At 42.6% G+C, this 17,396-nt stretch overlaps 1 protein-coding gene across 1 annotated transcript in view; it reads right to left on the bottom strand.

Moving 5' to 3' along the window:
• Window positions 1-4,697: 4,697 nt before the first annotated feature.
• Window positions 4,698-17,396, bottom strand: part of LOC104577994 (netrin-4) — a 166,708-nt gene continuing 154,009 nt past the window's right edge. Inside the window, exons 7-11 of the mRNA XM_088528226.1 lie at window positions 11,662-11,875; window positions 10,825-10,961; window positions 9,835-9,903; window positions 8,546-8,716; window positions 4,698-4,947 (exon numbers count right to left, since the gene is read on the bottom strand). Of these exons, the coding sequence (XP_088384352.1) occupies window positions 4,811-4,947; window positions 8,546-8,716; window positions 9,835-9,903; window positions 10,825-10,961; window positions 11,662-11,875 (728 nt within the window). The 3' untranslated portion in view covers window positions 4,698-4,810. The remainder of the gene's footprint in view (window positions 4,948-8,545; window positions 8,717-9,834; window positions 9,904-10,824; window positions 10,962-11,661; window positions 11,876-17,396) is intronic.

The raw sequence follows: 17,396 nt of genomic DNA, 5'->3' as shown, positions 1-17,396 counted from the left end.
ATTTAAAGTGATTGATCAAAATATTTGGCATCACTAAACTACAGGTTGAAGTCTTCACTATCTGTCATGCTAATAATGTGTGCAGAGGAAGACCAGGGCATAGGGGTACAGCTGTTGCATAATGTAACCATAATGCAGAGCAGCAAAGGTAAGTCTCTATAATACATTGTTTTTGTTTTGTTTAAACCACGGGGACCAATGTGAACAGACTCTGACCTATTCAAACTCTGAGCATTTGCAGTTCAGACATCTCTCACCTACCTGTCGTATGTTTCTACTTTCATGCTTTGCATCCCACAAGACAGCTATATGCCAAGGAGCAATTTTAGACCTCATTAAACCTCAAACCACTGGAACCTTATGTATTTTGTATGGGAATGACATATCTGCAATACCTACGTAAGGTTTTGCATGTTTGAGTCTTGATCAGTTATTAAATTAACATGCTGCTTATATAAATCAACTGCACCTGGTTTGTGTTTCTAGTATGTGCATTGTCTCATACAATGTATGCATATTTTTATCAAAAAGGTAGTGAATAATTTGTAGAAGTTGCTCAATCTAACCTGTATCATGATTGCCTTATTAGCTAAACCTTTTTCTCCATTTACCTGGCTCTGCACGAAGGCTATCGAAGCAAGAGCCTGACAGCTGGAATATTTGTGGTTTATTAACTTAAAAAGAGCTAATATGCATATGGTTTGAGGATCACATGGTGTGAAATTTTTAAAATAAATCCCAAACCTCACATCAGTATAAATCTCTTAAGTATTTTTAATGGAAGTTTTAAGTACAAAAAGGAAAATGTGCTACAACACATAACAAATAACACACTAACTTTGCCAGGTGTGAGGGGCTTTGGGGAGCACATGGTCTGAATCATATCGATTCGAAGAATGTTTACATCAAGCAGCATAGAAAAATTTGGGGACAGATGGTAACGCTACAGAGAACTTGCTCTATATATTAGTGAGTCGTGCCCAGAAGAGCAGTGCACGAGATTGGGCATAGACACATGTTCTATCCTCGTAGCTGCTTGCCGAGAAGAGAGGATGGAGGAGGATTAGTAGCAACGTGTCACTAGGCAGGAGTGGGGGCTCTGCGCTTGCAACAACTGCGTAATGAGCTACCTTGGTGCCCTGTTGCCAGCTGCACAGCTCTTCCAGAGCCACTCAAGCCCCCAGCACCCCTGTATGTGCTGCTCTCTGTGGAAAACTACACATGCTTCTGCTTCAGCCTATTACCTGCTCTCTGATAAATTTTCTGCAACTTTCCAGACTTCTTATGAATATACTTTTAATTCATCCTCATGCAGGGGGTTCAGTGCTACTGTTTGCAGGTGGTTGCTACTGCCCCTGACGTGCCTTGTCTATCTGGGGCTTGTAGGGTAGCTCACATGCATGCTTTAGGGACAGGTACTACTTTAGAAGTATGAAAAAAAAAAAAAAGCTGTGCATCCATTTCAGTAGTGAGTGAATGCACCTTTTTTTCCCCCCAATTTATGTTTTTTGTAATACTACGTCACCTAGGAGACACATTCACAGAGGGGTTCACAAGATACATGGTATTGTAAATAGACGTAAAAACAATTCATTTTTGATAGAAATGACTTTTATGGTAGCTGTTTGAATTCATTATTTATCAGCTTGTTTGTTCTTCTGAAGAATATGTAACAGCTATTGCTAGGAAGACGGATGTTGTCGTGCACTGTTTCTTGCTCATCTTCTCTTGAAGCCCCAGTAAACAAGCAAATACCTTTTAATTTTCTTTCCCGAGTCTCATGGCGGTGATCATGTTAAACTTACTTGGATTGATACCTGTTCTAAATCAAACTCTGCAGTTAATTTCTGTTTGAAAACTTCTTTTCGGGTAGGCTACCTGGGTTAAAGCACTGCAGAACAAATTAATTGCGTGTGGTGGTCTGTGCGAGTTGGACCTTTTTTTTTTTCTCCAATCTTTGTTTTGTTTTTTTTTTCTCTTCTTTTTGTCTAGTGAACTTAGAGATACCTGATTAAGCAGAAGGTAGTAATAGAAATTTAAAAGTCAGCTTTTGCAGCACTAGCTCACCCTAAGTGTCTTTTGTTTTGTGCTTTCTGATGAACCTGCATGCTTATGGAATACCTGCTGCTCTATAAAGCAAAGCCACTAAACAGCCAGCAGGTGGAACATAAATGTGCAACATTTCTAACTAATGGAGGGCGTGAAGTAGAAATATCTTTCCAGATGCCAGCAAATAAATCAAATTCAGAGAGATGCAAGACGGGGAAGAAATCGGCTGTGTTTTCCCTGGCCCTCCGTTTCCCTGCTTGCTTTACATTTGTCTTTCAAACTATCGTGTGTGTCACCTCCTGTGGAGACAGCTGAAGTGTGTGGTGCAGGGATGGTATCTTGTGTTCACACAGTGGTGTTTGCAGCGGGGTAGTCATTAACCAGTTGTATTGCAACAGGCCCCAGGAGAACTCACTGGAGGATTAAAATTCTTGTTACAGGTACTATTTTTACAAGTGGTAGCTGAAAATACTTGTGAATGACCCTGCTAGCAAACAGTGACCATCTGCAGAAAGGACCGGTATGGGTGCTTATGCTCACCACAAAATAACATCTGGCACATGAAAATAATGGACAATACACAAGTTTGCCTTAATGTAGGTACTATTTAACCAAAACGGAGTGTGATCGTAAGTAAAATCTTCAGCAGACAAAATGCTGTGTTGAAAAGTGCTCTTTAGTTCTAAACTTGGTCTTGATTTTTGCTTCTTCTGAAGCACCCTTTGAGCACACACAGAGAAGTCCTGTCAACATCTTTATTTTTTGTGGTCTTTGACACTTTGCTGTGAAACACTTTCTGGAGCCAATAAAGCAAGCAGTTGCTATGCTGTTAATTTCTATAAGCTGACATTTCAAATTAAGCCAAATTCCCTGGTTAAGAAGTGTTTTATTACATTAATTAAATGGCTTGCTGGAGATGCCACATTGTTGGAGACTGCTTTAGGTAACAACAAATAAATAATAAAGTGTGTGCAAGACAAATGGAAAGAAATAAGGAATGTAATGGCAATGGAGGAGGGGAGAGTTCCTGACAAAGAGGGGGAAGAAACACTGTTTATGCACTCTTGGGAGAAAAGTGAAACTTTTATTTTGTAAATATCTGCCTGTCTTCCACTTCCAAATGACCTTAGGAGTTTTCTGTTGTTCAATCAACGCTAAGTTAAATGGAAAACAGTAACCGATAGACTGAAAGAAGCTCTTTTTTCAGGTCCCTAGTGATAAAGAAAATGAAACTTGGTAAAATCATCAGTTTACCTCGTAACCCGGGACTTCTATGCTTTTGCATTAGGCTTAGGTTTTTCTGCAGACCCTATATGCCAGTCATATAGTGCTAGAGGAAGATCTTCCTTCCCTTCGTCCTTGGGAGCATTAAAAAAGAATGCAGGCACAGAACAGAAGTCGCATGTGAGTGTGGTTTTTCTCTGTAATCTGCAAAACAATAGGCCAACCCTTTATAATTTATGCTTTACTTAATGAAGGAACATACCCAGCTTCATTTGATCATGATTCCCTGTTAGAGGACCAGAGCTCTTAAATCATTCCCTAAGAAAGTGTTTGGAGGAAGTTTTCGTTTCCCTAGCTACCTCTTAATTACTGTAGACTAGGCTAAAATGAGCTTGGGAAGAATGTTTTGCAGAACAGGACCTGGGCAGCACATGTTACCACCCTGAGACCTGTCTGGGGAAAAAAACCCTTGAGCAGAGGAAGGCGGCAGCCTAGCTGCGGTATTCTAACTCAGAAGTGTGGCCAAGAGCAGTAAAGCTGAAGTGCCAAGGGCAATCAAATGCCAGTGGTCTTGAGCATGGTTTGGGTAGCCAAGTGGCTCCCAGGTCATTGTAGTTACCTCTTTTGATACACAGTCCAACCAATCCATTTGCCACCTCTTTCTCTTGCCTTTGTAGTATCATAACCTCAACATTAGAGCAGCTCTAGTTCCTCATGCGTTGTGTCTTGGTGAGTCTTTCCTAGCACAAGGCTTTTTGGTGGTAATTGCTATGAAACCTTTGCATGGTTTTACAGACCAAAGTACTGCAGCAAAGAGTAAAACCAGCTTGGAGAGCAAGAGTTGGGTTTGAAACCAAAATTGAGCCATTAAGCCAGCAGATCTCAGCACTGAGAATTATGATAGCCCTGTACATCTACAGAGGGCTCATCAGAGCTAAGTCCCATGTTAGTCTCTGTGCAGCAAAGTGCTAGTTTTGCCCTCTAGAATGCAAGGAGTTATTGGACTAATTGCAGTTTGATGGTAAATAAAAATATCTGAGCTCTTTTAAATAATGTCATGCTTGTTTAGTATTATGGCATCTGTAAAGCTCACAGAAATTGCTGCTGGTTAGTGGTGACTTAAATAAAGAAAATTACACCCGAGTAATGAATACGCTAGGTAAGCAGCTTCTATGTGTTAATATCCGGCTTTTTCCTGAAGTGTTGAAACGCTAGTCCGTATCTTCAGTTTTGCCCTGTAAAATGATTCTCTGGGTGTGATGGAATCAGGCTCAAATTAAGAACTGACTTATAAGCTATGCATGATGCAACAGGCAATTTTGCATAAGATTATGTGTGTATGTGTGTGGTTTTTTTCTGAAATAAGTAGTTGTGTCTCAGGTTTCCAGTCTAGGCACATGAAAGGAGAAAGGATGGTAAATCTGCTTGCATTGCTTCGGCTAGGAGCTCATTGAATAGGAACGAAGGAACTAACTAGACCTTTCACTGCAGCGTTATTAAAAGGGGAAGTTCATCACTTTAACTTCTGAAGCAGAAATTACTTGCATCCCGTTCGAAGAATGTCTGCGACTTGTTTTCCCAAATATGCTTTCCAGGGTTTCACCAAACTGTTCATATTCACAAGGAGTTTGTTGGTCCTAGAGTCCTCCTGGCCTGCTATGAGATAATCAGTACCTAGTTTAAAGAAAAAGAAAAGAAAAGGAAAAGTCAAAGAAGAAAATAAGAATAAATGCTAAATTTATCCATTGCATAAAGCAATGGAAAATTGCATGAAACAGTTTATCCATTGCAAGTCATATTTCAACTGGTTTTGTCAAGTTTTTCATAGTCCTGTTTATGCACACAGGGTTTATGTGCATTTGCCTTCACATGTGTGTTCTCAGTGCTGACTCCTGGGTTAGGTGTTTTCACAGGGGGGTGTGCAGAAATCACAAGTGCCCAAATTGCTTTAGTTCTGGGCGTTACTGATTGCAAATTCAGTGTCTCCCTGGGCAGGTGACTGGATTTCATTCTGATCTCTCTGCCCTCCTCCCTGCTTTTTTTTTTATACTTAGTGCAGCTCTGTGGGCATCAACAGCATTCCTGCTCACTTGAACAGATATGATGAATAGCAGAATTTGATGTGAGCACATGTGGAACCTGGTATTGCATTTGAAACTGCTCAGCCAGACTGCCCAGATTATAACCTTTAGGCACAGGGACCTCAAAGAGAGGGCTGCAAACCAAGACGTGCACAGCTACACCTGGAGGCAAGCGACAGCCGTCACTGCAAACAGTGACTCTGCAGATAAATAATGACTGTGGTGCATCAACTGCAGGAAGTAAAATGCCATTACTGATCAGAATATAGAGGTGTTGACAAGTTACGTGTATGCATTTTGGTTTCTTAGGGTTATCTTAATAGATATGTGGAAGGCAGATTCCACATGTATATTTTCTGATTTTGGAAACATGAGATTGAACAAATGCAGTATGTGCTGCTACATTTTTGACTGGCAGTTTATGATCTTTTGTGTTTTGAGAGGAAGAATATTTTAAAGTTGTATATACAGAATAGGTGAATTTATATCTCTCTTCTTGGATGTCTTCTCTTTCACTGCTTTCTGTTTAATTTTGCTTGTTGTGGTAAAATTCTGGTTGTTTTGTTTTTACTCTTGCACGTAGGTTTCTCTTGTGTGCATTCCTGTTCGTTTGACCTTCACTGAAGCCTGCACGTCCATCCTGATGAAAGGCAGGCAGCCTTTTTATATCCACCCAGTTGACTTCTAAAGAGCAATTCTTTGGGTTCAATCTGTGGAACGAGACTTTTGGAGTAGAGACAAGGGGGGAAATGTGTTACAGATCCTGCCCCCTCAGCGCTGAACCTTACAGCAACAGAAAGACCACATTGTCAGTCACTGTGTTCTGGGGAGGAACAAAATAAACACAATTACTGAAGTGCCTGAGCAGAGGCTGGTGAGCAGCCTAAAGGGCCAGATTAACGTGTGCCCTTCTGGTACAGCAATCCACGCTCTCCTCTCACAACAGTTCAGACATGTCCAGGAAATGGAACCACCAACCATCCCTGCAGGATCAGAGGGAACAGCCTTCAGGGAAGGGGTGCCTCATTATTTAGCATTTTGCTGAGTACACTGTCACTCAGAGGGGCCTTAATCCTTATACAGCTATGTTGAAATCATGAGGCCGAATCACCCCAGAGTGCTTTCCCTCCCCAAGGATGGATGATACTGAAATGCCAGCCCAGGGCTCATACGTTCATAGAGATGCTGAGCTGCAGCCGCCGCTTTCTGAGGGCCAAGGCTGGTGGATGCAGGATCAGCAGCCCAGCCTCTCTTCCCTGCCCGTTCAGTGTCTGTTTTCTCCAGCAGAAGCAACCAGATGTGCAACCGGGCAGCGCCCTCCACGCATGCAGCAGGGGTAGGGAATGAAAGCGCACTAGGCTGCAAGACCAAAAGGTTTCTTTCTTCTCTATTTTTTTTTCTTTGAATGCTCCTCCATTTGAGGAGCCTGGGAAGCAGCTTGGTAGTTTATTCTGGCTGATAACAACATGAAAAGCAGGGAGACAGGGAGATTTTTTTCTTTTTTTCTTCAACTATACAGCAAATTCAGTCACAGCTCCATTAGTAAGGCCTTTTGATTAACTTTAAAGGCTGTGAGATTAAACTGGGTTTTGTGTCCCGAGCCAGGGAAGAAAGTCCAGCCCAGTGCAGGGCAGAGTTGTGCAATGTGCCAGGTCACCCTGCGCAGCAGAGCCCTGCTGACCTCAGGGGCAGTTTGCACTGACATTTATGGCTCCTGCTTATCCTTTCCTCCCCTGCTGCTGCCCTCCTTCATGCAAGAAACATGCCGAGAGGCAACAGCTAATGCATATATACAGGGAGGGAAAGGGCAAGGGTAAAATCCAGGAGACAAAAAGTGAGGATCCCAGAACAAGTCAGTGATCCCGCCGGGTGGCAGCGGTTCAGGCAGCCAGTACATGCCAGTCCCCAGAACTACAGTGGCTGGGACCTGTCCTTACGTTTAATTTCCTATTAAAAGGCAGCTGTGTCCTAACTCCTGCATCTCCAGCATTGGAATTTCTCAGCCATGTGTCTTCAGACCTACGCTGCAAAAGAGGTGGAAAGCAGAGACAGAAACTACAGCAGAGAAAAATCTCCTGTGACTTTTTCCCTCTTGAAATAGCTATGTGGCATCAGATGTGCTCTCACCCTGTTTAAGCACCTTTTCTTCATGCCTGATTCATGCCAGTTTCACAGGGAACACTGGAAAATACTTTTTTATGCACAGCTGTGCCAGTGAAGCTTTATTTGCCTATGTGCAGTCTCAGTGAAAGCAAGCACCTTGCTCATTGGACTGCTTTAAGCAGAAAACTTCACGTGCGAATTTGAGAAACACCTCTAAAACAGAGCTTAAGGGCTATGTGCTATTTCCATACAAATTCAAATGCAGTTTCTCACTTGGTGTAGATAACTGAAGACCAAATCAACTTCTGGGCCAGTACCGTTCACTTCATCATAACAGGAAGAATTCCCATTAAGTTTTGATTTGGCCCAGGTTTCATAGAACAGCTCTCTCATGTGTGTGACTGATTTCAGGTGAGAACTTGTCTTAGAGGTTAAACCTTACATTTAAGTAGAGGGAATTCCTTTCACTCAGCATGGATATGTTTTAATCTTTTCAGAGGTAAAAACACAGGGGGACTTTTCTATCAAGAATTGCTATCCAGATGATAGCAAGTCACACTTCTCCTTGGTACAGGGTCTAATAATGAAACCCATCCCCAGGAATACATCTCATGGGGATTTGATCCCAAGACACATTCCCAAAGACTTAGAACTTCTGGTGACACAAAGGGAAGCTGTGAGTAATCCAAGACCATTAGAATTAGACCCTTAGACCATTATTACTGGAAAGAGTGAAGTCCAGGCTCACAATTTCAGGATTTAGAGACTTACCAAGAGATTCCATCCTTACAGTAAAAGTAATTCTCGCTGCAATCCCCTAACTCGCATGGCGGGAAAGGCTGAACCAGGGGCTGCGTCTGCTCAGCTACTGATAATGTTACTTAGCAGCAGAGTGGGGCTCCCAGCCTGTTCTCAGACCTGCTGTTTTGCCTGCAGCAGAGCCAGGGGAGCAGACTTTCAGCAAAGCCTCCCTCCACTCCAGTGCAAGAGGTAGATTCTCATAATTAAACAACTTGGAGGATGAGACTGATGAGCAGCAGCAGCCTGAACCTAACCTCAGACACTTCGTGCTGTAATTTCATCCTTACCAGGATTGAGAATGGGACAGGTACATCCCCTGTTGGTCCAGGATTCCGGGTAAATGCTTCTGTTGCTCCGAGCAATTTTTACTTTGCCTGATTTCAGGACCTTCTTCACTTTCACGACAACTTCTGCATGGGTTCCTTTGTCATGAGCTGATAGGATTCTTGCTTTTATCACTGCCAGAAAACACATGTAAAGATACAGAACAGTAGTGAATTTCTAAGTGAGATGATTTCTTTTCTTTCTCTCTTTGTGCTGCTAAAAGTTAGATTATGAGAACCTCAGGAATTTACAGCCTTGGGAGAAAACATGGAAAATCACCGCGGTTGTACAGGAAGGCAGTTGCAATGCTTGCCCACTTCAGTCGTGGTTCACTTCAACCAAATTGGGGACAATTTTTTTTTTTTTTTTTTCTGACAAAGTGGTTAACTGATCCTTTCACCATGGCAATTTATTAATCAACTTTGGTCAAACACTTGGAAATCATGGTAAAGCACTTGTGTTTAACTAGGAAGATTGTAAAGAGCTGGTGGCAGCAAACAATCTGATTTTCAGTGCACTGATTGTAGCCCTTTTATGTGATGGTTTGAAAACTTCCATTGAACTTAGGTAGCTTTAGCACTCGTCTTTCAAAGCTATCCTGTGGGAAGGGACTGTCAGGAAGGAAGTCGGGAAGGTTCCTCTCAGACTGCAGCACATCACATGGCTCAGGTCCCGTGGCTGCACAGCAAACCAGATCCACCTTGGGGCCTAACATCTGGTTGCCACAATGAATTTCTGTTCTTCAATTTAATAGGAATCCGTAATTTTCTGGCAGGATTGTCTCACCCGCAGATTGGCCCCGCAAGCAGGGTTAATGGTGTCACAACACAAGCCCATCAAACCTGCGAAGCCCCTAGTTTTCCTTTGTTTTGCGTGGCTCAAACTCCTTGTTTACACTACACAATACGAAAGGCATTCTTGATAAACAAGTCTGGCCATTGGTACCTGCATACCGACTGCAAAGCCACAAGGCTTTTATCACGTATTCCCAACCTGGAGGCCAACCATTCCACTGGGCTATGATTCTAGCACTGCAGCTGTGGGGAGGTTAACCAGGCACCAAGGAGTCTGGTATGAAAAAGGTTATTCACTGTACATAAGTAGGACATATTACTAAACTGAAAAGCCGTAAGAAATCCTACCTCTTATTTCATGATTTAGCCTGTCCTGGCCTTTTTCACAGCTATCAGCTAGTATCTTGCATAGATACACTGTAAAATTGTCATACCTTGAGGGCATGTCACCCACTTACCGTAGGCATATTTCATTTGGCAGAAATCAGTGACGCTTCCAAGCACCCTCTCTTTGCATACACACTTTTCTAGCAGGGGAACCGCAGAACACAAAGGGTTGGAGAATGGCCAGGACATGAAAGAGGAAAGGAAAGCAAATTATATTCAGTTATAAAGTTGTATTTATGTAACTCCGATAATCTGGATAGACAGAAAGAGTAGGTTTGAGAGTGAGCTCAGTTATTTGATAATCTGTTTCTTGTTAGATGATACAATAATGGTTCTGAAATCTGATCAATATTATCTGGTAAAATGTAGAGCTCATGGGGTCTATTATATAGTTAATAAACTGATGCTAATACAGAGATTTGCCAGAATCAGATCCAGATGTCAATCATAAGCAAAATCCTTGTGCCATTCCATCAACTCCGACGTGCTGCTCCTTGCCAGGATTAAGGTATTATTTCTCTAGACTTTCTTAAAGTCAAGGTATGCAATAGGTGGCACAGCTCCCCAGGGTGTTACAAAGTCAGTGACACCAGTAAGCACCATCCTGCCCATGGCAAGCAAAACTGAGAATATGATAAATACTAAAAGCCCGAGCTGTTGTGCCATTATGAATACCTTATTCTTAAAACCACTTGCCTTCCACCCGAGAGGTGGCTGTATTTCAGTGATGGCTGATATGATCTTTCTACAAAGAGCATTTAAAGCTCTGAACAGCAAGTGAATGGTTAGAAAAGAGCTGTGTAAACACACAAGTATTATGATCATACAGTTTTGGAATATGAAAAATTGTTCACACCGATCTTATTTATGATCACTGATATCCAGTACAAGTACAACCTGATTTGGTATGTAACACTGTTGGTGTAATGATAACCATATTGTTATTGGGTTTGGGGATGGACTGGAGCTAGAGAAGAGTGAAGGAATTTAAGTCATGATGAAAAGAAGGAAGAGCTGGCATTGAGGGAAGCTACCAAATATTTCCAGACTCCAAGATGTACCTGGGTGTCTCAGTGCAGAAAATCCCTGCTCATGGTCATTCCATTTCCACTCATCTTCACTCTCATTAGTTGGCATTTGCACAAGGTCAGGGATTCGTCCTCCAATGGGGATGTTAAAGAATGGTTCATTGTCGTAGCTGGAGGGCAGACAAAGAAGAGAAGGCTCAGGATGTGAGCGCGGTAGGAAGGAGGCGTTTGTGGTGTTCAATATCCAGACAAGTGAGCCTTTCCTCTTTGACTTGGCAAAATGTCATGCCCTACAAGAAATCATGCACACTTCACATTGTGTTGAATTGCTATGTAATTTCTGTGCTTTTTGTTTGTTTGATTTATCAAGTAACTCAGTGATCACCTGTAGAAGTCAGTAGGAACTGATGACATCTGCAGGACCAGCAAAACTAGTAGCCACTCAGCAAATCTCAGGATTTCAAGTTTGGGGTACAGTTGCCTGCCATCTAGAAACAAGAGGGAGACCCTGCAACTCATTTCAGCTCAGACACAGAGGAGAAGCTTTCCAGACTCCTCCATCTATTGCCAAGGCAAAGAGATGTATTTAAAGATACTGCATAGACTTCTGGGGGGCTGTGGAGTTGCCTGTTCTTACTGCGAAAGACATTTCAACATTGCCTTGGACCATATAAGGGATTTATAAATGTGCCAGCCACCAAATAGCAACTAAGAGACATTTTATGTGACTTAGAGCATCCTTTTCAAATGTTTGTGGGTCCCCTGGCTCCCACCAGACCCTACAGTGACTTATTGCTGCCATCTCAGTTAATCTTCACTTCATTTTCCAGAATCCCATCTCAAAGTTCACCCAGACGAGGGCTTCTTTACCCATTGAAACAGTTTCCAGTGTGCTGGTCGCAGTCTCTGGCACAGTCACAAGGACGACAGCCGTTTTCTCCAAAGCCCCAGTAGCCCATGAGGCATCTGTCGCAACGGGGACCCGCCACGCCAGGCTTGCAGTAGCAGAATCCTGTCTTGGGGTGGCAGCGCCAGCTCCTGCTGAACGTGGCGTTGGCTGAACCCATGGGCTGGCAGGAGCAAGCTGGGGAGATACGGCAAGAGGTCACTAAGATTACGCGCCCAGATCACGGATCATCTCAAGCAACATTTTGGGCAAGGCTGATAAAGTCCTGGGCCCTTCCTTGTGCTCAGCAGTTGTACAGCAGAACTGCTAAACGTTATATTGTCAGCTACGTTTGCAATGTTCTTGTGTTTCTAACTCATTTGGCACAGCAAAACAAATCCAGCTGGGACTCGTTTACATATGAAAACCACCTTCTGCATCCTCACATTTCAGCTTCCAGAAAATATCTTTTGGACATAAAGTGAAGAAACAAAGAGCAAACATTTTTCCCAACTACACATATCCAGAATATAGAGGGTTGTGCTGCAGTGGTAGAAAGCCTGTGTTGCGGGTCACTTTTCAAACAGCTTACAGGTGAAAAAAAGGTTCATTTGCATGAACTGGGGTCCCAAATAATAACCATTACCTCTGTTAACTTTTCTGTGAACACGACATACATTTTCTGCTTTCCTTGTGACTAGAAAAGTCCTACTTTATGCATTTGGGAGAGAGGGGGAGAAAAATCTGTTAGGAGAAAAAAAAATCTGTTGGCTAAGACCTGCTTTAACAGAGATTTACAGTCAAATGTTGGACACCCAAGGCGTTTGGATAACTTGGATCAGGGGCCAGCCTTTTGGATGCTTATCTGAACAAACCTCCAGAGCTTTTGAAGTTTGCCCATCACTGCATCTAATCAAACTACTTTTCTTCATGAGCTCACAAATAAGAGCCCAAATGAACACATTTTCCACAGGGAAAGGCTATAGACTTCAATGAACAGTAATGTGCAGTGAGGACAGGTTCACTTTCTTTGGCATTCTTACATTTGGCCCTAAAGAAAGGAAAATATATTTTGGAAATAACAGTTTTGCTTCATAGGTATTTATCTTATGATCTGCTACTACATAGTGGGTTTTTTTTCCACCATGCCCTGTGTTCTTCATGCCAATATTTTTCATAATATTATTACACTCCACTATAGACAGATCTCAGTAAGTTCTTTCCAAGGGACACTAGCACAACAGCCCAAGGACAGAAAATACACGTGCTGTCATGGGCGATGTACTCAACACAATGAGCTGCTTGGTGCATGGCAGCAGGCTTGCCTGCTTGCTACAAAGTAGTCTTGACTTTGGGAGTAAACCCAGGGATTTTGCTGTCGCTTCTGGAGAGGTGGCGTGATGGAGTTAGTGCTGACATTTTCCTAAGGTCACTTCTGATTTGCTGCTGCTCAGCTTGAATTTGCCCAGTTTTTCAAAGGGCTGCCTACATTATCCCAAAAGAAAAATACTTAGTTGTGTGTGCCATTGAAGAAATGGCTGTCATGGATTTCAGGATGAGAAAACACTTCCTTTACCTCAGGAAGGTCTGAAAAGAAGTCAGAAGTTGCCAACATCCAGGTTGGATTTCCCTTTCCCTCTAATATCTCTGTGATTAGGATGTACCTGTGGCAATTTCAGCTGAAGTTTCTCCTAGTTCTGAACCTCTGGAAGTGTCTTTATTCCCATGTTATTTCCGCTTTCCAGGGAGTTAGGGTCAGATAACAGCAGGAACATGGCTAGCCTACCCATCACCAACTGAGGACAGGCCCCTTGGTCCTTCTCCAAGCCTACTCTAAGGGTTGGAGGAACAGGACAATGATTTACAGAACTGGCAGATACTGATAAGGAGGTAAAACAGGGCATTTCAGAAAACCTCCCATTACTAAAGGAATTGAGGTATATTCCCCCATTAAAACGGAGCAGCTTCCAGTGGGTCAGAAATCAAAGCTGAATTAATAAATATACAACTTTCAGATGAGTTATACAAGTGCTTGCGAATGCCTTAGTCTGTGCTTATTTAGCATTTCAGCTCGGGTGTGTATATTGTCTGGCTTCCAGGGTGGTAAGGCCAAAATCCTAGTTGTGTGTCTATGTTCACTTCCAAATAACAACTCAGATGTTACATGTTGAAGGGGCAGCTGTTGATGACTGGGTTTTACCTGTTTAACAGCATCAGAAGTTTGCTGATAAATCTCCCAATTAAAGGAACAGAAAAGCAGGTTTCCCAAAACAGCCTCCTCCATTGCTGAATGTTTGACAACACAGCATCCCCCCCTGCTGATTTTTCCTTCCTCCCTCTTGGCAAACCCTAGTTTTCTACCCATCCGCCTCCATGTCTAACAAAACACCAGCCAACGTGACAATGGCCTTGTTTGTCAAAGGCATCATCAATTATGTTAGGGACGGTGTGCAGACAGTTCTGGCTCAGAGATGGCTGGTTTATTTGGGCTCTCCCCTTGAAAGCAGCAGAACCAAGAATTTTATCACTGTGCATTAGAAGGGGCTATTGGTCATGGAGTTATCACAAAGCATCCTCTTGGCTGACAACTAAGTATTTTGGTGGAAGCTACTTTGAAAAAGGAAGAATAAGAATTAAAAAAAATGAATTATTCATATAGCAGTCTCCAAATCTGTAATTCTGTCTGCCCTCAGCACAGCTGTTTTCTCCATGTAATTACAGCTGTAAAATATAATGTTGCTTGCAACAATATGGTCCCAACATACAGGAAAATAGCAAGTATTCCAAGTAATTGGATGGACTTTGCAGCATCTGCCTTCAAAATTCTGTCTAATAATGCTGTGTAAGATATAGCTATGAGAAGATTCTGGGTATTTGAGTGAAAAACAGGAAAAATAAAAGACTTTTGAATTTGAAATGTATATGCATATATACATGCATGCATCTAAGGAGTATGTGACAATCAGGGCAATTTTTGAAGCCTGTCAGGTGCAGGGGTAGACCCAGCCAGTGATGGCTCTTAGTGAAGGAAATAAGATAGACAGCCATGTGGGTGGTCAGAGCCAACTAAGACATAGTCTCTGAACCAGGAGGCGATCCAGCCTTTGTGATATTACAATTACAAGTTCACTCCCTGCACTCAGAAGGGAAAGGAGAGAAGTGGAGCTTTTCAGCATGTGCACACATGCATCTGGGCACATTTTAATTTTCAACTCTTGTGCTTAAGAATAAAAAAGCTTTTTTTCCTGGAGACCCTTTTTAATCGTTCTACATGCCTGAATATTTTTTAAGCTAAGCAAAGGCAGAGTACAAAAGATGGTGCCAGCTCAGAAGGATCCTTTAAGCCTCCAAATAAGCCACAGGAAAGAGCTAAGGATACAGCAGCTTTTCTAACCATTGGTTAGGAAACGATTAGGCAGAGTCAAAGCTCCCATACAACTCTATATCCAAACTATTTAATCCTGTGTTGTCATCCCCAGTAACAAGCAGGTGTATGTCTTGCTCTGGGGCTCTTTTCATGCCTTTTTTCAATCTAAGCAGTGTCAAAACAAGACTCTGCACATGACCTGGCTCTCATTCATCGCCAGCTGCCAGGAACAGGAAAATCAACAGGATCAGGGGCAGGCTATCTTTACAGATGAAAAAGAATATCAGATTCACTCTTACACATCAAATTAGCCTTTTTTTTTTTTTTCTCTCCGGGAGAATGTCTTTGCAGTCTCACATCAGAGGGTCAGCAACAGGTGGTTTTCCTGCTGCCAGGATATCCAACCGTTATACAACTCTTCTCCTTGCAGTGATTAAGAGACAATGTGCTCATGATGATTAATGCTCCAAGACTCCTCCTGGGCCCGAGCAGAGCCCAGTTAACTTGCTGGGAGCCCGGGGGCGATGTCACAGCTGACCCCCGGCTTTGCTCTGGATGGCAGAGCACTCCTCAAGCGTGCTTTCTCAAAGGGATTAGCACAGCGCTTCATTCAGCTTTTTCATCAGATTTCCTTTCCCAGCTCAGTATCTACTGTACACACAGGTCAAATTTGATCTCCCATGCCATTTGTTTTTTCCTCTCCACCTTTAAAATGAGAAGCTAAGGGCCAGGGTCCTCTCACCAAAAAACACTTCAGCCTGCTATTTCCAGCTATTCTTTTGAGAGCTTGCTCAGATTTTTTTTTGTTATTTTGTGTTGCTAGACTGGTACTATTTACATGGTTTTCTCAAAGTGAGATGATGCCATGGAATTGGTACCTTTAGATTCTCACAAACATTGATGCAGAATTGGCAACCCTTCAATTTGAGATCAGTAGGCTAAGGTACAAGCAAAGTATGCCTGGTTGGTCTGACCGTTATATTTTATATATTTTTTCTGATCTTAAAATTAGGTTTTCAACTGAATTAGCAGAATTGCCTTTAGAGTTACACAACCTGGGCAATTTACTCAGACCAGATCAAGTTTAATAGTGATGCAAGGGTTATGCACACCTAGGCTCACACTTACATGTTGGCAATAATGCAGAAACCAGCCTGTTGGGTCTGTATTCATCTCAACCATTGCAAGCTCTCCAGTCTAGGCTGTCAATCCAAAGTAGCTCTTAAGCAGCTACCTCTAGAGGACAAGGAAGCTCAGTTCTCAGGCATCCATGTTAGGCTGTGATGAATTCCCTATAGGTCTCACTCTCTCCACTGACTGTACAGGGAGGCTGAAGTGAGGTGCTGCAATCCAGATCCACATGTGCAAGTCGGAATAGGAACGATTGCACTTGGGAGCCTTCTGCTGGCAGCACTGTGTTCTCAGGCAAAAAATACATTATTGTGTCTAACATTGGCACGATAGGAATAAAACTCTTGGAACAGGGTAAATCTCTGCTTATCCCTCTCTACCCCTTTTAACTGTTTTTCTTTTGCTATGCAGAGTTTTGGCAAGATGCACTGAGAAGCTGGTAACCAGACTCTACAAAAAAGGCAGAGGTAGAATCAAGGTCTTATTTCACCTGGCAGATGGTCTAGGGTTTCCACACAGATAGGCTGTATTTTTAAACCTTTTCTCCTCCCCTTCTGTAGTGCTCCTTGATTTTGTGTGCATCTAACATTACAAATGATTTTGGTTACTACACCATCATCCTGCTGTCAAATACAAGGGTTCATAGACAGAATCTTTCAGGCACTATGAGACTAAAAACTAAGCCTCTGGTACAGGGGTTTATTCTCATTACAAACCTTTTCTTGCAGCAAATCTGCTCAGAGTAGGCCTGGAAATGGGCCAGCATGAAACGCTATGGAGCACAGGGCATGTTAGGTAAGGTGACCCCCAAACCTGTCTGCTGAACCTCTTTAATGAAAAGTTACAAATCAAAGAGAAAGGCTTGTGTGGAGGCAGACTGCTGTCCACCAACATCCACTAGAAAGAATACAAAAGATAAGAAGTCTAGGGTGTGCTATGCCCAGAAATTTTAAGCAATATCACATCCCATATGGTCCCAGGGAGAGGAGTGTTTGTAACCTGAGCATTTGTCCAAGTGTAACCTTGATGTAGACTGTCAGAAGGGCAGGAGAGCTTCAAAAGCACAGGCTGTCAGGGGCAGGAATGAATATAGATGACAGGACAAAGGCACCTGTGCTGGCAATTGATTGCAATTGAGTTGGGGATAAGAAAAACTGGCCAAGGGAGAAATTAAATACTACATTGATGGAAATAGCAACCTCCCAAATAGGCATCAGATGG

This window comes from Tinamus guttatus, unplaced genomic scaffold, assembly GCF_059628265.1.
Source record: "Tinamus guttatus ecotype Peru unplaced genomic scaffold, ASM5962826v1 Tinamus_guttatus_pri_ptg000307l, whole genome shotgun sequence".
Lineage (NCBI taxonomy): Eukaryota > Metazoa > Chordata > Aves > Tinamiformes > Tinamidae > Tinamus > Tinamus guttatus.
Note: the sequence above shows the minus strand (reverse complement) of the source record. Positions and strands in the feature narration are given on the sequence as shown.